This window comes from Xyrauchen texanus, chromosome 14 (assembly GCF_025860055.1).
Source record: "Xyrauchen texanus isolate HMW12.3.18 chromosome 14, RBS_HiC_50CHRs, whole genome shotgun sequence".
In the NCBI taxonomy this organism is placed as follows: domain Eukaryota; kingdom Metazoa; phylum Chordata; class Actinopteri; order Cypriniformes; family Catostomidae; genus Xyrauchen; species Xyrauchen texanus.
This window is the reverse complement of record NC_068289.1, coordinates 3,930,688-3,954,548: the sequence shown is the minus strand read 5'-3', so window position 1 is coordinate 3,954,548 and position 23,861 is coordinate 3,930,688. Positions and strand designations below refer to the sequence as shown.

At 40.7% G+C, this 23,861-nt stretch overlaps 1 protein-coding gene across 1 annotated transcript in view; it reads right to left on the bottom strand.

The window, feature by feature from the left end:
• The window catches only part of col6a3 (collagen, type VI, alpha 3), a 97,178-nt gene that overhangs the window by 15,278 nt on the left and 58,039 nt on the right, over positions 1-23,861 (bottom strand). The window contains exons 21-46 of the mRNA XM_052143232.1: positions 21,850-22,449; positions 17,697-18,293; positions 16,799-17,398; positions 15,938-16,537; positions 15,129-15,728; positions 12,151-12,762; positions 9,086-9,697; positions 8,310-8,903; positions 7,572-8,183; positions 7,126-7,460; positions 6,305-6,383; positions 5,965-6,110; positions 5,385-5,477; positions 5,223-5,276; positions 4,912-4,983; positions 4,791-4,817; positions 4,610-4,654; positions 4,431-4,484; positions 4,276-4,338; positions 4,120-4,185; positions 3,699-3,752; positions 3,375-3,410; positions 3,147-3,209; positions 2,884-2,946; positions 1,804-1,866; positions 1,405-1,467 (exon numbers count right to left, since the gene is read on the bottom strand). Of these exons, the coding sequence (XP_051999192.1) occupies positions 1,405-1,467; positions 1,804-1,866; positions 2,884-2,946; positions 3,147-3,209; positions 3,375-3,410; positions 3,699-3,752; positions 4,120-4,185; positions 4,276-4,338; positions 4,431-4,484; positions 4,610-4,654; positions 4,791-4,817; positions 4,912-4,983; positions 5,223-5,276; positions 5,385-5,477; positions 5,965-6,110; positions 6,305-6,383; positions 7,126-7,460; positions 7,572-8,183; positions 8,310-8,903; positions 9,086-9,697; positions 12,151-12,762; positions 15,129-15,728; positions 15,938-16,537; positions 16,799-17,398; positions 17,697-18,293; positions 21,850-22,449 (6,803 nt within the window). The remainder of the gene's footprint in view (positions 1-1,404; positions 1,468-1,803; positions 1,867-2,883; positions 2,947-3,146; positions 3,210-3,374; positions 3,411-3,698; positions 3,753-4,119; positions 4,186-4,275; positions 4,339-4,430; positions 4,485-4,609; positions 4,655-4,790; positions 4,818-4,911; positions 4,984-5,222; positions 5,277-5,384; positions 5,478-5,964; positions 6,111-6,304; positions 6,384-7,125; positions 7,461-7,571; positions 8,184-8,309; positions 8,904-9,085; positions 9,698-12,150; positions 12,763-15,128; positions 15,729-15,937; positions 16,538-16,798; positions 17,399-17,696; positions 18,294-21,849; positions 22,450-23,861) is intronic.

The following is a 23,861-nucleotide window of genomic DNA, read 5'->3' as shown; positions in this document are numbered from 1 at the left end:
AACTTTGTTAACTCATAACACAAAAGGACAGTTTTTCTTTCAGTAAAGCTTTAGATGCTCTGAGAATTCACTTACAGGATCATAATTGTCAGATTTTGCACAAAATTTTCACTCAAACTGTTTAACCTGTTGATACGCACCCCTTTTCTGAGCACAAACCATGAAAATGACATACCTGAACTTAAATGGTTGTATTTACGGGACCCTTTGGAGTATGGACACAGTTGTAGCATCTTTTGAAAGAGACACTTTGGGCTTTATTTCCCAGAATTAATATATGTTGTTAATTTTTTAAGTTAGAGAAGCTGAAATTTATAGTAATGGAAATATTTTGTGCTGAACATGTTTTTACAATCTAAAAAAACTATAATAAAAGTGCCAAGACAACCCAGAAATACAATGTCCTCAAAGACACGAGTTTAAAGATGTTACGCTTCAAATTTGAAGATGATCGAACAAAAAAGAGGCTCCTGCAGCTTTAAAATTTCAATTGCAGTAAAATTAAGGCTCCGCTTTTCAAGACGACACTAAATCTGATGGCACTGCTTGACTTTTATGAATAAAAGTATGCCGCATTTTTAAAAATAGACTTTGGAGACGGGCTGGTTTTGTTTATGAGACTCTAATATATCAGATCATAAACAGTTTTACAACATGAATGCTGCTCAGATTGCAGTTTGTTGAAGAACGATGATGAAGGCGAGATCTCATGTAAACAATGGAGAATATATCAATATTTCTCAGATTTATCACTTTTATGGACAAAAAGTGCGATTGGATGTTTTTCAATGAATGCTTGTCATGGACGATTGACCCAAGTGTGTTGAACTGGATTCATCTGGCGATCGTGTTTTCATAATAAAAGTCCCGTTTTTATATCGCATGTTTTCATTTGTATTCCTGCACAAATAACTCAATTGCTGTTTCTGGAGTATTACTATCGTGAAACAGAGATCGGATATCAATGTTGAACCCTTTGACCTTTGAAAAGATGTACATTTGTAAACATTCATTACATTTATAGACGGTAAATTATATATTAAATGTAAACAGAGTGACGTCACTACTGCATGGGTGGATTGCGTATCAACAGGTTAACATAATTTGTAATGAAAAATAAACGCACATTTATTTGGCACAACCATTGACCAGGAAAATAAAAAATGACACTCCATGTCAAAAAGACTGCCGACCCCTAGTGTTGATGCAAAGTACATAGTTCATCATTTGGGACACATCCAATGACAGTTATGCTTCTCAACAATATAATTCCTACAGCCAACATTATAATGCTGTCTTTTGTTGAAATTTGTTGTGCATTGTGAATTTGCCTTTAGTGTATGAGTGTATGAATGTATGAAATCTATTAGCAATGGCTGGTGCAGAGTGTGACTCCTCACTTACAGGCTCCCCACGGGGTCCTTGGGGTCCAACAACACCTTTAGTTCCAGGCTCCCCTGGTTCACCCTTCAGAGGTATAATGAAAGCAAAGCATTTTTTTCAGAGGGGATAGAATATATATATATAAACAACAAGGTGATACACATAGACAGAGACAACATAGAATAAAATCTATCTGCTGAAATATAGTCCTACTTTCTCACACTAGTGCATTTATACAAAAAATAGTTAATTTAATCTTCCCAAATTATACAAAAACAAACTCCCCCAAAGCTTTGCTTCAAGTTGACTCTGAGATGTTTTCCTTAATAAATTGCACAAGCTTGCCAGTGGTAACCGGAGTAAGAGTGCATACTTTCTTTGCAGAAAGAATTGGCAAATATTGCTAAAGACAGTCAGTACCTTACGGCCAAATGCACCTCTTCTGCCCTTTTCTCCAGAAGGTCCTGGCAGTCCTCCTGGACCCTAAAATATTTAAAATCAGATGAAAGCTTTCCTAATATAAATCAGGAACACAACTGAGATTGGATTCTTTTCATTCATTCATTCATTGTATGGAAGTGAATGGTGACTGAGGCTAACATTCTGCCTAACATCTCATTTTGTGTTCCATGAAAGAAAGAAAGACTCAGTTTCCACCTGGTATTACAATGCGCACTGGGTGATCCGATCACATGTGGTCAGGTTAGACACAACGCTGTTTACACCTGGTCACTTAAATGCATCTCCTGTGACCACTTGAGTTCGGATTTGGAGGCGAGGATGTCTGTTTCATGAAGACATACATCAATCACTGTCAGTGTGTTACTGCATGATATTAAAGCTATTCAGAAAAGAAAGCACGAAAAAAATGGCACACTGATTCTCCCAGATGCGGTTGAAATTTTATCTAAGCGTAAACGCAACAATTCAAGCAGGATTAACCATTATTTGAGTGGATTATCTGTATTAAAGGAGCTTCAAGTGTTTATGCTTCTTTTCTCGGTTGATATCAGACACACTAAAGAAGATCTGTGAAGCTCTTGTGATTGTGTATGTATCTGCTTTTAACTCTAAGTTTAAACTCTTGTTTTAGCACAGTGGATTATTGACAAGAGAGGGGTGCACTTCACTGCTGCCGGGACACATAAAGGTCGGATTAGCCTTCACACCTCAAATGCGATGTGGTCACATGTTTTTTGTAATCCGACCACATTTGTAATTGTTTTTTGTGATCCGACCACAAAACATTTTAGACCCTGTTTTGACCTGTGTTTAGAGCTGACACGAAACGCATCTTAATACCAGGTGGAAATGAGGTCATACGTATTGGGAACAACACGTTGGGTATATGATGGCACAATATAAATCTTTTGGTGAACCATTCCTTTAAGTATATTCATTCCAAAAACAATGGTTATAAAACATCTTGTCTTAACCCAATTTGTCATTATACTTGTTATACTTGTAAGCAAGTAAAGAAAACAGGACAACTTTTCTTACACTCGGACCAGGGTTTCCACCTTCTCCTCTGATACCAGGTGCTCCAATTGGTCCAGCGGGACCCTACAGTAAGTAGATACAAATCTCTTACAGTATATAGACATGATCATGCATTATATTTTATATTACAATACCAACACAAGATTAACATTGTCTTGCAGGGCAGGTGCATGCATTTTGTGTATCACTTATGCGTGGATAGTATGTCATGTGATCAGTTTATTGTTTTGCACAATGGCAGGGACTAATTCCAGTCAATTTACCCGTGATCCCCCAACTCCTGGCTCTCCTTGTAAACCAGCAGCACCGGGTTTTCCAGAAGCACCCTAAAGATGAAACAGAGCCATGAATAAATTCACAGAGTTAAATTGTTTAATCTCATTAAAGTGTTCTTGATAGATATGGTAGAACAATGTCCATCAATGGCATGTAATAGCACGGTATGACCCTGAATTAATGTGACAGAAATAATATTTCAGATGTCTACTCACAGCTTGGCCTGGAGTCCCTCTTTTACCATCAGGGCCCTTTTTTTTATTAAAAAGAAGAGAGTGTCATACGGTGAATAGAAATAGAACCGAATGCCACTAAACATTCAATGTCTCTTTAAGGATCTGATGCATAACGCTACAAATCATATATTGCCATTGAGTCCAGGTTAAAACTTTGGATTTATGACTAGTAATAATCAGAATTTTTTATCAAAGTCACATAAGTAATCTCTTTGTCTCACAACAATGTGCTATTTTTTCAGACTCAAGGTTCAAACATTTGATTAAATTGCTTTGAAGGGAAGATTTAATATAAAAACGCACCAGTCTGCCTGGTTCACCAGGATCTCCCTTAGTTCCGTCCACCCCTGGCTCTCCCTATAGACAAAACTAAGCAATGAGCTCCAAAGAACACATCACAGTTATGTACTTCATTCACAAAGACACAAAAACACATGCAATAGACAGCAAACTTACAAATGTGTAGTAACTAAAAACCACACTTGGATATACCTTACGCCTACAAGGCTAGAAGCAGTACAGCGTGACAAATGGCCAGGCACTAATGCAGCATCGAATGACTAATAATAGGCAAACTATACTGCTTTTTAATGAGATGGATATAGTGCAGAACGATGACATTTAGCTGAGATGAAGCTTGGTACTTTTTTTTAACATTGATGCATGAATATGTGCTACAGTCCTGACCAGATACAATCCGGAATAATGTAAAATGAGGCCGTACCGCTGGGCCAGCATCGCCTGGATCACCTTTTGGTCCTCTTTGGTTGTTTTCAATTCCTGGGGTGCCCTACACAACAAAAAACATACTGAAGGAGGACTTATTCTAAATTAAGAGATTCAACAAAGCCTTAAGTAATAAATACTGTATAATACTTACTGGATCACCACGTATCCCAGTCTGACCAACATCTCCTGCTTGGCCTTTGGCCCCTTTAGGCCCCTAGAAAAACACAGAAAAGGTCAGATAAAGGGACTATTAAATATATAACATTTATTTGTTTGAACTATATTCTACATGACTCAAGATGTTACCCTTTCGCCCGGGTTTCCTCTATCTCCAGGAGGGCCAGCAACTCCAGTTGTTCCCTGAAAGACAACAACCAGATTTTACCTGGGCATTCATTAAGACAGCACCATACCGAATTGATCAAATCAATGATAACTGTTTGCTTGAAATATATATCATGATATATTTTTGCCAGACAGCTGACCTCCTCTCCATTGATTCCATTTAAACCGATCTCTCCAATTTCCCCCTAAAAGAAAACAAATGGTTTCTATTCTTGCATATGTTGAAATACAAATATTATGTTTTTCATATATTATAGAATTACTGTATATACAGTCATTTAAAAAGGTTTTCAGTGGTGAGTATCTAGGTGTAGTTCTTACCTTTTCACCATTGTATCCTCGAGATCCCTAAACAAAAGAAAAAAATATATAGGATTAGTCACAGAATATATTTTAGCCAAAAAGTGACTTTTAGAAATAAAATGTATTTAAATGTACTTACTTTAACACCTCTCTGGCCTTGACAACCTTGGAACCCTTGAGTTCCATTTACACCAGGTGGACCTCTCTCTCCCTGGAAAAGAGAGATAGGTATCGTACAGGTGTTGCTTATACAAACTCAAAACTCAAATAGGCCATTAATGCATAATATAAATACTGTGACATGAGAATAGCTTTGTTAGAAAATATAAACTGGTTGGTAGGTAAAATTAGGCTGAGGTGCCTGTTGTGAAACTGCTTAGTAAAGAGAATTATGTCTTTGCAATTATGCCTATTTTTCCAAAAAATTGTAGGGAAATAATACATGCTCACCGGTCCACCTTCATCACCAGGATGCCCACTGAAGCCCTGACCACCAGGTTGACCCTGTAGATGATAAAACATGGAAAGATTTTACAAACACACATCATTTTCACCTGCATTCTAGCTCAAAATAAGCTGTTTCTAGTACAGTAAATGAAAGATAAATTTGACCTTCAGTCCAGGCACACCAACAGCCCCTCTGTCCCCTCTCTGGCCATTACACTTGCACGGAACAGAGCAGCATTCCCGCTCAGCAATGTTGTCCTTAGTAAAACAGAATTTTTTTTAATTACCATATACAGTTTGGCTGAATTTGGTGAACACACACACACACACACACACACACACACACACACACACACACACACACACACACACACACACACACACACACAAGTTGATCTACCTATCATTATGAGGACTCTCCATAGACATAATGATTTTTATACTGAACAAACTATAGATCCTATCCCCTAAACCTAACACAACCCCTAAACCTAACCCTCAGAAAAACTTTCTGCAGTTTTACATTTTCAATAAAACATCGTTTAATATGTTGTAAAAATTATGGGGACACTAGAAATGTACTCATAAACTACAGTTTGTAACCAAAAATTTTTCCTCGTAAACCACACACACACACACACACACACACACACACACACACACACACACACACACACACACACACACACACACACACACACACATGCCTGAAATGTGTTGTCTGATAAATTATGATGATTCTAACCAGTTCTTCCAGAAGCTCATAATCCAAGTCCATGAGGTTGACACGCAGAGGTCGTGTGTACCTGAAGCCACGGCCAAATTCCAAGAGAACTGCATCCTCAAATCGTGGCACTCTCTCCAGAGCAACAAGGATGAAACTATTAATACCTTTAAAAAAAAAAAAAAAAGGATAATTACATTTATTTTATTTTGAAGTAAACAAATAACACATTTTGTGAGGTGACATAAGAAACAAAAAATATTCCAATGTGGAATATGGTAGAAATTTTACCAAAAAATATCCTCTTTATTTTGAAGTAATCACACATTTTCATATTTATAATTATTATTCTTTCTCTTACCAGTTGTTTGCATCTTTTCAACTCGCTCTTTCAAAATGCTATATTGGGCATCTAATCCATCAGTTAAGTGGATCACAACCTTTATGGGTGTAAAAAAAAAAATTATTTATAGCATAGATAATTCTTTGTAAATATATGGAGATCATACCTGTCAACATTTGGGTACCAAAATCTGGGAGACTTCTGAGCGGGGCGGGTGGAGGGGGTGCTGGGTGGCAGAGGCAGTCTAAATACATACATATTTTGTCCTTGTTATTTAATGTGGTGAGTAACGTCATTTTTCCCCATGTCCAATGTTAAAATCAGTGAGAAATACTTTGCAAAAAGAGTGGGTATTATCAATATGGCTTCAAGATATGAAATGAAATTCTTCCATCCAGCTGTTGTTAAATTTACATGTATATTTAGTTTTTTTCGCCGGAGCACCAGCTGAGTCTTCTCCTCCCATCTACCTTCATTCAAGTTCCCACGTCTAATACCTGCGCAGATATCAACAGCACAGCTGGGTTGTAGGTTGCCAGGTTGAGGTCTTTGTATGATGTGTCAATTGTGTGAGTAGGATGTGTTTCATACAAGATCTGGCAACTGGACAACCTTGGAAATATATATTGACTTGATTATTCATATAACTTGGTTTGGGCCATACAAATTACAGGAGTTTCCCAGGAGAAATAGCAAAACGGGAGGGGGACGGGAGATGGGTGTGAAATACGGAAGAGTTGTTGACAGGTATGATGCAGATAGTATGTTAATGTGCTAGTGTGTTGATAGTTAGAGATGTGTTTGTTGAACTTTGCCCTCATTGAGGAAGAGAATTGTACCTTTATACTGTCTGAAGGCTGAGTTTTGAATCTGTCAGAATAAGCTTTGATTGTGGCGGTGTTCAAAACAAAAGGTCCACGGTTGCGCAGGGCCTTGAAGTTTTCAAGAAGATCTGTGTATCTGTTAGTGAAGTCTAGCTGAACAGGCTCTGAGGCAGAGTCCATAGCTAGCATGCCCACCTGTACTGAGGGGACCTGGCCAGAGGTGCAGCTGATAGGCTGCATCTGGGTAATGCGTTGGAGAATAGCAGATATCTTAGTCTCTAATGACCTCTGAGCAGCAAAAATATTCTGGGAAGCTACATCAAACCCCACAAGAACATCCAACTTGCATGCTGCCAGGGTGGAGAAAAAGATGGGATTAAGTACAGTCCCAAGTAAATCATTGTTCAGTATATTTAACCAATATTTCCTTTAAATAAAATAAAATAAACTTAGAACCAAACCTCTTGTAGTGTCCTGCACTCCTGTGCACAGTTTTCCTTTCACCTCATCATCAAGTGTTTCCAAAATCTGCTCATTCAGCTCAGAGAGCTCTTGGAAAGTACTGGCTCGGGCCACCGTGGTTGCCTCACTGCCCAATTTATTAAGCTCATCCTCAAGGTCACCCACCCCAACAGCGTAGATGCGCACACCAGTGGATTTAAGAGCTAGTGCTGCTGACTGGCTGTCATCATTTGACCGTCCACCAGTGACTACCATCAGAATCTGTGGAATGCCCTCATCTTTCCGACTGCCTTTTTCTTTTACAAATTGTGTTTGCTGAACATGGCGAATGGCATTGCCTGTTTTAATTTCCCGACCTCCCTTGTACTCTACTCGGGTTATGGCGCTAATGATGTCATCCTTATTTTTGTAGGAATTGAGGTAGAAGACATCTGTCACGTCTGCAGCATAATGTGCCAGACCAATCTTAAGATTGTCTCTCTCCGTGAAGAAGAGGTCAATTAAATTGAGAATGAATTCCATGACCACTTTAAAATTTTCCCTGCCAAGATTAATTGACCCATCAACTAAAAAGACAATGTCAGCAGCCTTTGACTGTGGGAGCACATAAGCTAAAAGAGACAAGACAAAACAGAATGAAACAGTCCAATTCTATTCAATCATAAATAGCCTATTTTTGTTTTTTAAATACCCATTGTGTATGTCTAACATAACAATAAAATGAATGCTCCACTCACTTGGTTCCTCAGGGGAAGGCTCATCAACCATTGTTCCATTAAGTCTGGCTATAAACTGGCTTTTTATGTTTTGAAGACTTGGGAATGTAGGCACCTGCAGGACGTCAGCAGAGGTGGTTGCAATCTGCTCCAGCTGATTTCTGTCTGCTTTCTCTGCACCAATTCCTATACAGTTAATCCGAGAGCCTTTGAGGATTGGGCCGTATGAAGATACATCAGAGGATGACCTTCCACCAGTAAGCACCACCAAATGCTGGGAAGCCTCTACTGGACGTACCCCAGCCGAACCTTGGAGCTCTTTTTGCATCACATACTTTATAGCCTCAGCTAGGTCAGCACCACGTCCACCCATGTGACGCAGTCTCTTGATTGCAGAGATGACAGACTGCTTGTTGTTGTGGGAGTTCAAAGAGAATTCAGTTTTAGGTTTTCCACCATACTGCACCAAAGCCACACGAACTTGGTCAGGTTGCACATCAAGCTGCTCAACAACTTTCAAGATAAAGTCACGGATGTGAGCAACACCGCTTTGTCCAACACTGTCAGAGCCGTCAATGAGGAAGATGATGTCCTTTTTTCCAAGGCTAAGTTTGACTTATGAGAAACAGAAATTACATTACTATCAAATCTATTAAACACAGTTTACTACTGTACGTATGTTTTTGTGTTTGTATAAAAATAAATATGACATTAAATTTACAATAAAATCTTCAGCAATAATAATGTTAAAATAATAATAATAAAAAGTGGTAAAAAAACAAAACAGAGACGGATACCTTCAGGCGTAGTTGTGACAGAAGTGACTGTTTTGGTCATTGTACTGACTTTGTTAAAAAGCTCTTGTTCCACTCTAGGTAGCTGCTGGAAGTCTCTAATGGTGTAGGTTAGTTCTGGGGTGAAGGAAATTAGTTTGAGTTCTTCTGCATCAGCATTATGAGCTCCAACTGCCAAGGGAGCAACATTGCTTAACTTCAGTTGGTTGGCAGGACCAGATACATCATCATTGGACTTTCCTCCGGTCACTAAAATGAGAAACTGAGGCACGCCCTCTTCTACGCGGCTACCAGCAGATCTTTGATAGATGTTCTTTGAGACATATTCCAGAGCTTGCCCAGTATTAAGCTCACTGCCTCCTTTGCTTCTAATTCTTTGTAATGCCTGGCGAACTTCCTCCTTGGTGGAATGCTCATTGAGGAGAAATTCCAGTTTGGGATCATCACTGTACTGCACAACTGACACCCTCACATTGTCCAGACCCACATCCAACTTATCCACCACCCTCTGAATCATGCTTTTAATAGCAGGGAACTCAGAGCGCATCTTTGTTGTGCCATCAATAAGGAACACAACATCCCTCTTATCTCCACGAGGTCCTGATGGAATTGGAACTATGTTTTGAAATAAAGGGATGACAATTAGAGGCAAACATTTAAATGAATTAAAACAAAAGCAAACATGGTTTTTAATACTTATATGCACCTGAAAGTCAGATGACAGGATTCACAAATAGCAGCATAGTACAATCATGTAATGAGTTGCAGCAGAGCTTTATTTTCAATACAGAATATCAGACAAGTAGATTCAATTAGTTTCAAACTGGACATAATTTTTCATCTTTTAAAGATGTTTTGCAACTCATCCAAGCACCTTCATCACAACTGGATGGTACATATCCTTGCCGGTTATTATTGTAAAGGGATACTAAAACTGAATTAAAACATTTTGTAAACTAGAATAATAATAAAATCTAATAGCATTGAAAAAAACTGAAACTACTGTAAAAAAACTCCAAAACCGTACTCCTGCTCAATAGGATAATCATTAGTTCAAGTGATCACCTGTACCTTGTTTGCTAGTGTATAAGTTCTAGTAATATTTTATAATACCTTTTATTAATAAATCATTAGCAAACATTAAATAAAGCTTAACAGATAATTAGTAAATGCATATTCAAATAGATAGAAATATTAGATAATGCACTTGCATTTGCTGTTTGTTTGTTGTGGTGTGTAAGCATGCATATACTTTTGCTATTTTTGTAGAACCTAAAGTTGAAACACGACTCACGATTGTGCATCAAAATCAATGTTTTTCCTTGAAAAATATTTTCCAATACAGATTCTGACTAACAAACACATTTTGTTTTCTAGAACTTCCATTTTCGAGCAGGTTCAGCAGGTCTTGTAATAAACTGATATTACACAAAACATTTAATGAATAAACGCCTATTGACAGAAATGAATCAACAGCAATTGAATTTCACACCTGGAAGGGGGCGTTCGCTTTTTTCTCCTGATTTAAAAGCATTGCTTCATGGATGAAAGCAGCCGTTTCACTTGTCAGACCGAGCAGCAAATGATCTGCCAAAACAGCGCCAAAATATGTGGCAGTACTCTCCCTTGTTGACCATCCAACCAGATCTAGCCCTAGCATTTTGGGGGCCACAAGCAGATTTTAAAACTGTGGATCCCTACCTACAGGTTCACCTATCCAAACACACCAAATATCAAGCAACCTTAAACTGTCCAGATAAACAAGTCAATTTATTAAAAAGTATAAAACTAAAAAATGCAAAACTATCAACTGTTGATGATTAGCTCAGCTGCTTTAGGAGTACAACAATTCAAGAATAAGTACACATTACTCACATGCACAACTTAAATTACAAGACTGTGCAAATAAATAAGAAACAATTAAATGACCAAATTAAGGGAAGTTAGATGCTATTTACACTTATTGTAAATAGTGGCACATGCTATTTGTGTAAATTGTGGCAGATATGATTTGCACAGCAGTGTATATAATTTAGACCTAAATCTGTCCAAAAAGACAGTGTTTTTGGAGTTTGTTTCGGTGGTTCATGAAAGCTCGCCTGGGTGAACTTTTAGGAAAACGTCTAACCGGCTGCTAAACACCTTTTTACCGTCATAAGTCCACATCATCAGAAGGTGTGACCTGAAACTCACCCTACTTTTATGCCAGCAGCTGATTCCCGTTCAGTTAGTCAAGTTCAGTCAACATGAACACACAGGCTTGTAGAGTTATGAGTGAGCTTATGCAAATTTACCTGCATCATACAATTATTCCAGTAAATGTCCGCATTAGCGCCAACATTTCAGAATGTAAACAAGACAAATATAACATTTTCTACTGTCTTTAAATCATCATCGAGAGGTTAAGATAGCCTCCTTTTCTGGCATCATGTGAATTCTACTCATAGAATGAGGCATAAAATCATTGGTCACATAGCTACAGACCTGCCGCTACCTACACGCCCCGGACTAGCAAAAGTGCAAGTACTGCGACCGACCCCTCTCTACTTAAACCAAACCCTTCTCTGCACTGCCCAACTTTCAGCAAGCCTAGCAATCACCACGTTTACTTTTTAAAAATACCTATGGTGCCTTAAAGGCCTATGGTGCCTGACTAGATGAAGGCATCTTAACAGACAGTATGTGGCGCAAACATTGGATTTGGAAGCGCCTTGATGCCTTCCAACCTCTATATACAGCCTGCGAAGGCAGAATTTTTCAGCTTTTATACTATGACATATAACTAACAAATTGCTGTGGGAATCACTTCTTTGTTATGAATGTGTGAATTCTGACTACTGAGGGAGTTACTTTTATTTGTTAATCGTAATATACAGTAAGTGCATTTAGAGACAATCTTCCAAGGTGCTGATTTTAGATGTGGATGAGTTTTAAAACTACTTCAAAGAAAATTCCATGAATGAAATCTACAGTCTACAATGACATGGATGAATTAAAACCTTCACAGGCATATCTCAATGTTGTAGCACATCAATCATGAAAATTAATAATGTGATTATTGCAATTACCTGATTCTGCAGGGTAAAAAGGACGCAATTTGGCTAGCTCTTCACTAGATAGCTCAGTCAGTGACGTTATGAGTGTGTCCTGAACAGTATAAAGACCAGGCAAGTCATCAACTACATAGGCATATTTGGGGACATAGGAGATCACCTGCAATTCCTCAGTATCAACTTCCCTTGTCCCTATGCTAAACGGGACAATTCCTGACTGCTTGAGAGTTGTTGCAGACGTTCTTATATTGTCTGTTGCTTTTCCTCCTGAAACCACCACAACAAATTGTGGAACTCCCTCCTGTTTTCTTCCACCACGTCCAGAAGCCAGAACTTCACGAGCAACAAAGTCTATGGCCCGACCAAGGTTGCGCTGTCTGCCCCCTCGTTGTCTGAGTTCCTTGATGCCATTTAGGACCCCTTCTTTGGTCTTATGGGAGTTGAGGTATATGTCTGCGTTTGGAGAATCTCCATACTGCACCACACTGACACGGATCTTGTTCTCACCAATATTGAGGTTCTCCACAACTCTGCGAACAAACTCCTGGATAATTGGGAACTCCCTGCCAACACCATCAGAACCATCGATTACAAAGACGACATCCTTCTTGGGTCCTTGGGACTCGGCTGAAATGAATGTAAAAGAAGTACTGATTTAATATAAAATTATGCTGACTGGAGGAGGGCACAGACTGTAAAATTGCATAAACAAAAACAATAGCATCATATGCTGAGACATAATGACAAATTGTACAACCTATTGGCATTGAAAAATGAACCTGACTAATAACCTGTACTATTCAATCAAAGAGGCCTTGAACATATTTAAAAACTGCACCACTCTTAACATTTGAACAAATGCAAAATAAGACAAAAAATGTCAAGAGGAGAATAGTCTAATAACATACATGCATGCATGTAACATACATAAAATCCATTTACAATATAATACTCCTAACTTGAGTGGAATGATTGCTTAAGTGTTCACTGGTGTCGAAATGTATACAACACATGAGTTCGAATTTTTAAATACAATTGGGAGATTAACATGCTGCCAACACATCAACAATAAAAGCAATATTTAGAAAGCAAATTGGCTTAAAATATCTCTTCAGACATTCTTTTAATGCTTTATCTACCAAGACAATTTGGCTATGTTTATTCCTAAGAGAATAAAATGAACAGAGTCCTGGTCCTAATTGTCCCACATGGACTGTAACACTTTCAGCATCACCTTGATATATACTAAATCTTGTTATTTTGTATGGTGATAAAACACATACAGTAGTACCTTGTCAGGAGAAAGAAGGAGTTTAATATGTTGAGATTTATCAACATTGATGACCGTCCATTTACATAACTGAAAAAGGCATATTGGATGGTAAGAAATGCATATAATACAAACCTCTTTATCAACTAAAGCAAGTATTCTAAGCAGTCTAAGTTGCTTTATTTGTCTTAACTGGTCTCCCAGCCTGCGCAAACTGGTTAGGTTGATCTGTTGAGCTGTTTAAAGAGGAGTTTTGGGCACTTGTCATCTGGTCAGGCTGGGATACCAGATGCTGATCAGCTTAACACCCCTCTATGAGAGTCGTCTACTGATATTCTGGTCACTAGATATGGCAAGTACCCTTCCATGAATATAGATTTATGGGCAAAGTGTTAGTCAAATTGTTTATAAAAGTGATAGCACATGTCTCCTCAAGAAGCTGCATGATTTGAAACATTATTCATGTCGTACCACAAACAATGCAGGAATACACATCAAAGTTGAATACATAGTGAAATACTTCTAACCCTAAGTATGAACAATAATGATGATAAGTGATGCTACCCTTAATAACCACGACCAATGAAAGTCAAATGAATACCCATTCAATATAGTTCCCTTTAAAAGCTTACTTATACTTACTGTGCGGCCAGGCTTTGCTTAGTTCACCTGTAAATGATGGCAAAATGTAATGATGCCTTTTCTCTGCCAAGGTGTTTGTTTGGTGAGATTTCTCCTGTTCACGCACATCTCAGAAATGCTTGACCCAAGAGAACTCAGCTGGTCGAAGTACGTTGACGATTTGTTAAAACTACTCATGGGTGTGGTTTCAACGTGACACTTTTTATTTACAATAGAGTTTGCCAGCTGAAGTGATGTTACCTAGGCTACTGTTGTTAAAATGAATAACTTTTAAGCCTGTCTTGCAGAGATCATATTTAAGTATACTTTTTTACATGATTTGCAACACAAAATCTTCAAAGACAGCACGACCATGACAAATGAGTGGAGAGAGATTTGAGTTTTTAAAAGTAAAATGGGCCATGACAAATATAATAAAGCAAAGAAGCAACACAGCGCTAAAAGCGTCGGTCCATGGGGAGAAAAACCAGCATTACTGGATTTAATTGTGGCTGGAACAGTACATTGAACATCATGGCATCATCCTAAACAAACACATTTTTAAACGACGTTGCGCGTGGTATAAATGGCGGCTTTGTTCGCCTAGGGAGATTTAGTAAGTCCAGGAGAAAAAGTTCGGCTTATTCCAATTATATATATTATTATAAAAGTATAAAACAGGCATAGCAATATTATATGAAGCGATTGTTATAAACAAAAATATGTTTTGCCATGAGAGCAGAATGAACAAAATGGAGATAAAATGCAACACGACAATTCATACTAATGTTACTTACCTATGGTTATGGGAGTGGAAGACATAGACTTCAAAACTACCATATCAATGTTGGTGAAAAGCTGCTGTAGGACACTGGAAAGGTTAGCAAAATCCCTTATAAAGAGTATTGAATAAGGATCATGAGAAATTCTTTGCAATTCTCTGCTATCAGAGGCTCTTAAACCTATTCCGAAGGTCAAGACTCCAAGCACTTTCTAAGCAAGGGCTAATGGTATCACTGCTCAAAAATACTTAGGGAGATAAAGTAGAAAGACAAGGGACAGCAAGTGAGCTATCTCTTGGGAAGATCTGCAATGCACATACCAGTAAAAGTTGGCGATGTTGGAGTGATGGGCATTACAACAGCCTGCACTGAGGCCAGCAGCTGTTCTTGGACATTCGGAAGCTCTGTGAAGTCGGACACAGACAGGGCGTAATTGGGGTCATATGAGATTCTCTGCAATTCTCTGCTATCAGAACCTCTTGAGCCGATTCCAAAGGTCAAGACTCCAAGATCTTTCAGAGAGGAGGCTGCTGTATCAACACTGTCAAATGACTTTCCCCCACTTAGCACAATCAGTATCTGTGGCACACCCTCCAGTCGTCTGCTGCCATAGGAGGCAGTAAAGACATTATCTTTGACATACTGTAGAGCTGCACCCATGTTGAGGGGTCTCCCTCCTTTGTGTCTCAGACCTCTGACACTGTCAAGAATGTCTTCCTTTGATGTGTAGGTATTCAGATAGAAATTGACCTCAGTGTCTCTACTGTACTGCACCACAGAAACATGGTCGTCGTTTGCATCTATGTTGAATTGCTCCACTACTCTTTGAACAAATTCACGCATTGCTGGGAAAGATTTCCTATTTCCATCTGAACCGTCCAGCAGAAATACTACGTCCTTTCTTGGTAAGGTGTAATCAGCTAGGAGAAAAAAGCGTCATTAACGAAAGTTATGAAAGTTATTTTCATAGCATTCATAAATCTGTATAATTTCACATTAGTTCATCAACTCATTGACTATCTAGGCTGTGGGTAATTGTCTCATTGCTCAAAACTACGTAGGAAGATAAAGTAGAATGACAAGGTACAGCAAGTGAGCTAGCTCTTGGGAAGTTCTGCCATGCACATACCAGTAACAGCTGGCGATGTTGGAGTGATGGGCATTGCAACAGCCTGTACTGAGGCCAGTAACTGTTCTTGAACATTTGGAAGCTCACTGAAGTCAGATACGGAGAGCGCGTAATTGGGGTCAGACGAGATTAATTGCAATTCTCTGCTATCAGAGGCTCTTGAGCCAATTCCGAAAGTCAAGATTCCAAGCTCTTTTAGAGAGGAGGCTGCTGTATCAACACTGTCAAATGACCTTCCCCCACTAAGCACAATAAGTATCTGTGGCACACCCTCCGGTCGTCTGCTCCCAGAGGACGCAGTAAAGACATTGTCTCTGACGTACTGGAGAGCTGCCCCCGTGTTGAGGGGTCTGCCTCCTTTGTGTCTCAGACCTCTTAAAGCATCAAGAATGCCTTCCTTTTTTGTGTATGTGTTTAGATTGAAATTGACCTCTGCGTCTCTACTGTACTGGACCACAGAAATGCGATCTCTGTTCTCAGCAACTTCCAATCTCTCCACCATTCTTTGAACAAACTCTTTCATTGCTGGGAACCCATTCCTAGTGCCATCTGATCCATCCAGCAGGAAGACAACATCTCTTCTTTGTCTACGACCCTCAGCTAAGAAACAAACATTCAAAACATTGAAAGGGTACATACCAAGCAAACAGCACAATGCATTACACTATATGTGTAGTCATTGTTCCTGTTTTAGGATATTCGTTTCTATTTGATTTTATGTCCCCTCCCACTAAGTTGTACTATTCATCAAGTAGTTTTTCTTCCACAACTCATTAGGACTACAGGAACCATAAAATAAATGTTGCTACGATCATAAAAAATGAGGGGCATTAAAGCAAGCCAGTTTTGTCTTTTTCTTACCTATTATTGTGGTAGTGATAGGCGTGCCAGCTACAACTCCTGTGTTAATGTTGGTGAAAAGCTGCTGTTGGACACTGGGAAGGTCAGAGAAGTCACTCACTGAGAGTACATAGCTTGGGTCATGGGAGATCCTCTGCAGTTCACTGCTGTCAGAGCTCCTTGACCCTATCCCAAAGATCAATACTCCAAGCTCTTTCAGGGAGGTGGCCGGTGTGTCAACATTATCAAATGAACTTCCACCACTCAGCAGAATCAGTAACTGTGGCACACCCTCTAAACGTCTGCTTCCTGAGGAGGCAGTGAAGACACTGTCTCTCACGTACTGCAGAGCTGCCCCTGTGTTGAGGGGTCTCCCTCCTTTGTGCCTCAGTCCTCTGACCGTGTCAAGAATGTCCTCCTTTTTCGTGTATGTGTTAAGATAAAAATGGGCCTCTGGATCTCTGCTGAACTGGACCACAGACACACGGTCTCGCCTCTCAGACACATTCAAACTCTCCACCATCCTTTCAACAAAGTTACGCATTGCTGGAAAAGAGCTCCTAGTGCCGTCTGAACCATCCAGCAGGAACACTACATCCCTCCCAGCCATCCTTCGTTCAACTACGAGTATGGAAATGGAACACAAAGTCATGTCAGCACTCGCTGTCTGTGATTAGTGGTAGGTGTAGTATGCTGTAGATGGCAACTACAAATGGGAAATAAATCTCCCATCCTTTCAGATACATTTACAACCAATCTTATGCTTGAAAGATTTCAAACCCTTGGCTTTTTAGGCTAATTTCTTAGGACTTTGCTAACATGCATTAAAGCTGAGCTCTAAAATGTTTTCCATCTACGACATGCATTACAGCGACGGCTCAGTTTTCGGTTTATAAAGACGTGTGGGATACTGCCTTACCCATAACAGTAGGTGTCACCTGCAGGACTTGCACAAGCACATTGTTCAGTGAGCTCAAAAACTGCTGCTGGACACTGCGAAGATCAGAGAACTCAGGGATGGACTTTGCATAAGTAGGACCATTGGCAATTTTCTGTACCTCTCTGCTCGAATTTCTGGTGCCAATGCCAAAAATTAAGACCCCACTCTCTTTCAGAGCAGAGGCAGGTGTATCTATGTTATCGTTTGAGCGTCCTCCGCTGAAAAGTATAAGAACCTGAGGAACGCCCTCTTGCTTTCTACTCCCAGCAGAGGCAGTGAAGACATTGTTCATCACGTACTGGAGAGCCGCCCCTGTGTTGAGGGGTCTCCCTCCTCTGTGCCTAAGACTCCTGACAGTGTTAAGGATCTCCCCCTTTGTAGCGTAGGTGTTAAGATAGAAATGGGCCTCGGCGTCTTTACTGTACTGCACCACAGAAACACGGTCTCTGTTTTCCTCTATGTTAAATTGCTCTACTACTCTTTGCAAAAATTCACGCATTGCTGGGAAAGAATTCCTAGTGCCATCTGAGCCGTCCAGCAAAATTACTACATCCTTTCTTGGTATGGTGTAATCAGCTAGGGGGGAAAAACAACATAATTAAAACGCCATTATTATTCATAAAACTTGAAAAAGTTGTATTAGTTCATCAGCTCATTAACTATCTAAGCTGTGGCTAATTATAGAACTGCTCAAAACAACTTAGGGAGAAAAAGTTGTCATGCTGAGAAAAGACTGCATGTGAGCCAGCTCTTGCAAAGTTCTGCCATGCACATACCGATCACTGTTGGTGAAGCTGGCGTACTAGGCATTGCAACAGCCTGTACGGAGGCCAGCAGCTGTTCTTGGACATTCGGAAGCTCGTTGAAGTCGGACACGGACAGAGCGTAACTGGGGTCATATGAGATTCTCTGCAATTCTCTGCTATCAGAGCCTCTTGAGCCGATTCCAAAGGTCAAGATTCCAAGCTCTTTCAGAGAGGAGGCTGCTGTATCAACACTGTCAAATGACTTTCCCCCACTTAGCACAATCAGTATCTGCGGCACACCCTCCAGTCGTCTGCTGCCATAGGAGGCAGTAAAGACATTATCTTTGACATACTGGAGAGCTGCACCCGTGTTGAGGGGTCTCCCTCCTTTGTGTCTCAGAGCTCTGACACTGTCAAGAATGTCTTCCTTTGAAGTGTAGGTATTCAGATAGAAATTGACCTCAGTGTCTCTACTGTACTGCACCACAGAAACATGGTCTTCGTTTGCATCTATGTTGAATTGCTCCACTACTCTTTGAACAAATTCACGCATTGCTGGGAAAGAATTCCTATTTCCATCTGAACCGATCCAGCAGAAATACTACGTCCTTTCTTGGTAAGGTGTAATCAGCTAGGAGAAAAAAGCATCATTAATACCAAGTTATTTTCATGGAATTCATAAATCTGTAGAATTTCACATTAGTTCATCAACTCATTGACTATCTAGGCTGTGGGTAATTGTCTCACTGCTCAAAGCTATGTAGGGAGATAAAGTAGAACGACAAGGTACAGCAAGTGAGCTAGCTCTTGGGAAGTTCTGCCATGCACATACCAGTAACAGCTGGCGATGTTGGAGTGATGGGCATTGCAACAGCCTGTACGGAGGCCAGCAGCTGTTCTTGGACATTCGGAAGCTCAGTGAAGTCAGACACGGAGAGCACGTAATTGGGGTCAGATGAGATTATCTGCAATTCTCGGCTATCAGAGGCTCTTGAGCCAATTCCGAAGGTCAAGATTCCAAGCTCTTTTAGAGAGGAGGCTGCTGTATCAACACTGTCAAATGACCTTCCCCCACTAAGCACAATAAGTATCTGTGGCACACCCTCCAGTCGTCTGCTGCCAGAGGACGCAGTAAAGACATTGTTTCTGACGTACTGGAGAGCTGCCCCCGTGTTGAGGGGTCTGCCTCCTTTGTGTCTCAGACCTCTTAAAGCATCAAGAATGCCTTCCTTTTTTGTGTACGTGTTTAGATTGAAATTGACCTCTGCGTCTCTGCTGTACTGGACCACAGAAATGCGATCTCTGTTCTCAGCAATTTCCAATCTCTCCACCATTCTTTGGACAAACTCTTTCATTGCTGGGAACCCATTCCTAGTGCCATCTGATCCATCCAGCAGGAAAACAACATCTCTTCTTGGTCCACGACCCTCAGCTAAGAAACAAACATTGAAAACATTGAAAGGATACATACCAAGCAAAAAGCACAACGCATTACACTATATGTGTAGCCATTGTTCCTGTTTTAGGATATTTGTTTCTATTTTATTTCATGTCCCCTCCCACTAAGTTGTACTATTCATCAAGTAGTTTTTCTTCCACAACTCATTAGGACTACAGGAACAATAAAAGAAATGTTGCTACGATCATAAAAAATGAGGGGCATTAAAGCAAGCCAGTTGTGTCTTTTTCTTACCTATTATTGTGGTAGTGATTGGCGTGCCCGCTACAACTAATGTGTTAATGTTGGTGAAAAGCTGCTGTTGGACACTGGGAAGGTCAGAGAAGTCACTCACTGAGAGTACATAGCTTGGGTCATGGGAGATCCTCTGCAGTTCACTGCTGTCAGAGCTCCTTGACCCTATCCCAAAGATCAATACTCCAAGCTCTTTCAGGGAGGTGGCCGGTGTGTCAACATTATCAAATGACCTTCCACCACTCAGCAGAATCAGTAACTGTGGCACACCCTCTAAACGTCTGCTTCCTGAGGAGGCAGTGAAGACACTGTCTCTCACGTACTGCAGAGCTGCCCCTGTGTTGAGGGGTCTCCCTCCTTTGTGCCTCAGTCCCCTGACCGTGTCAAGAATGTCCTCCTTTTTGGTGTATGTGTTAAGATAAAAATGGGCCTCTGGATCTCTGCTGAACTGGACCACAGACACACGGTCTCGCCTCTCAGACACATTCAATCTCTCCACCATCCTTTCAACAAAGTTACGCATTGCTGGAAAAGAGCTCCTAGTGCCGTCTGAACCATCCAGCAGGAACACTACATCCCTCCCAGCCATCCTTCGTTCAACTACGAGTATGTAAATGGAACACAAAGTCATGTCAGCACTCGCTGTCTGTGATTAGTGGTAGGTGTAGTATGCTGTAGATGGCAACTACAAATGGGAAATAAATCTCCAATCCTTTCAGATACATTTACAACCAATCTTATGCTTGAAAGATTACAAACCCTTGGCTTTTTAGGCTAATTTCTTAGGACTTTGCTAACATGCATTAAAGCTGAGCTCTAAAATGTTTTCCATCTATGACATGCATTACAGCGAAGGCTCAGTTTTCGGTTTATAAAGACGTGTGGGATACTGCCTTACCCATAACAGTAGGTGTCACCTGCAGGACTTGCACAAGCACATTGTTCAGTGAGCTCAAAAACTGCTGCTGGACACTGCGAAGATCAGAGAACTCAGGGATGGACTGTGCATAAGTAGGACCATTGGCAATTTTCTGTACCTCTCTGCTCGAATTTCTGGTGCCAATGCCAAAAATTAAGACCCCACTCTCTTTCAGAGCAGAGGCAGGTGTATCTATGTTATCGTTTGAGCGTCCTCCACTGAAAAGTATAAGAACCTGAGGAACGCCCTCTTGCTTTCTACTCCCAGCAGAGGCAGTGAAGACATTGTTCATCACGTACTGGAGAGCCGCCCCTGTGTTGAGGGGTCTCCCTCCTCTGTGCCTAAGACTCCTGACAGTGTTAAGGATCTCCCCTTTGTAGCGTAGGTGTTAAGATAGAAATGGGCCTCAGCATCTTTACTGTACTGCACCACAGAAACACGGTCTCTGTTTTCATCTATGTTAAATTGCTCTACTACTCTTTGCAAAAATTCACGCATTGCTGGGAAAGAATTCCTAGTGCCATCTGAGCCGTCCAGCAAAATTACTACATCCTTTCTTGGTATGGTGTAATCAGCTAGGGGGGAAAAACAACATAATTAAAACGCCATTATTATTCATAAAACTTGAAAAAGTTGTATTAGTTCATCAGCTCATTAACTATCTAAGCTGTGGCTAATTATAGAACTGCTCAAAACAACTTAGTGAGAAAAATTTTCATGCTGAGAAAAGACTGCATGTGAGCCAGCTCTTGCAAAGTTCTGCCATGCACATACCGATCACTGTCGGTGAAGCTGGCGTACTAGGCATTGCAACAGCCTGTACGGAGGCCAGAAGCTGTTCTTGGACATTCGGAAGCTCGGTGAAGTCGGACACGGACAGAGCGTAACTGGGGTCATATGAGATTCTCTGCAATTCTCTGCTATCAGAGCCTCTTGAGCCGATTCCAAAGGTCAAGATTCCAAGCTCTTTCAGAGAGGAGGCTGCTGTATCAACACTGTCAAATGACTTTCCCCCACTTAGCACAATCAGTATCTGCGGCACACCCTCTAGTCGTCTGCTGCCATAGGAGGCAGTAAAGACATTATCTTTGACATACTGGAGAGCTGCACCCGTGTTGAGGGGTCTCCCTCCTTTGTGTCTCAGAGCTCTGACACTGTCAAGAATGTCTTCCTTTGAAGTGTAGGTATTCAGATAGAAATTGACCTCAGTGTCTCTACTGTACTGCACCACAGAAACATGGTCTTCGTTTGCATCTATGTTGAATTGCTCCACTACTCTTTGAACAAATTCACGCATTGCTGGGAAAGAATTCCTATTTCCATCTGAACCGTCCAGCAGAAATACTACGTCCTTTCTTGGTAAGGTGTAATCAGCTAGGAGAAAAAAGCATCATTAATACCAAGTTATTTTCATGGAATTCATAAATCTGTAGAATTTCACATTAGTTCATCAACTCATTGACTATCTAGGCTGTGGGTAATTGTCTCACTGCTCAAAGCTACGTAGGGAGATAAAGTAGAACGACAAGGTACAGCAAGTGAGCTAGCTCTTGGGAAGTTCTGCCATGCACATACCAGTAACAGCTGGCGATGTTGGAGTGATGGGCATTGCAACAGCCTGTACGGAGGCCAGCAGCTGTTCTTGGACATTCGAAGCTCGGTGAAGTCAGACACGGAGAGCACGTAATTGGGGTCAGATGAGATTATCTGCAATTCTCGGCTATCAGAGGCTCTTGAGCCAATTCCGAAGGTCAAGATTCCAAGCTCTTTTAGAGAGGAGGCTGCTGTATCAACACTGTCAAATGACCTTCCCCACTAAGCACAATAAGTATCTGTGGCACACCCTCCAGTCGTCTGCTGCCAGAGGACGCAGTAAAGACATTGTTTCTGACGTACTGGAGAGCTGCCCCGTGTTGAGGGGTCTGCCTCCTTTGTGTCTCAGACCTCTTAAAGCATCAAGAATGCCTTCCTTTTTTGTGTACGTGTTTAGATTGAAATTGACCTCTGCGTCTCTGCTGTACTGGACCACAGAAATGCGATCTCTGTTCTCAGCAATTTCCAATCTCTCCACCATTCTTTGAACAAACTCTTTCATTGCTGGGAACCCATTCCTAGTGCCATCTGATCCATCCAGCAGGAAAACAACATCTCTTCTTGGTCCACGACCCTCAGCTAAGAAACAAACATTCAAAACATTGAAAGGGTACATACCAAGCAAAAAGCACAACGCATTACACTATATGTGTAGCCATTGTTCCTGTTTTAGGATATTTGTTTCTATTTGATTTCATGTCCCTCCCACTAAGTTGTACTATTCATCAAGTAGTTTTTCTTCCACAACTCATTAGGACTACAGGAACAATAAAAGAAATGTTGCTACGATCATAAAAAATGAGGGGCATTAAAGCAAGCCAGTTGTGTCTTTTTCTTACCTATTATTGTGGTAGTGATTGGCGTGCCCGCTACAACTACTGTGTTAATGTTGGTGAAAAGCTGCTGTTGGACACTGGGAAGGTCAGAGAAGTCACTCACTGAGAGTACATAGCTTGGGTCATGGGAGATCCTCTGCAGTTCACTGCTGTCAGAGCTCCTTGACCCTATCCCAAAGATCAATACTCCAAGCTCTTTCAGGGAGGTGGCCGGTGTGTCAACATTATCAAATGACCTTCCACCACTCAGCAGAATCAGTAACTGTGGCACACCCTCTAAACGTCTGCTTCCTGAGGAGGCAGTGAAGACACTGTCTCTCACGTACTGCAGAGCTGCCCCTGTGTTGAGGGGTCTCC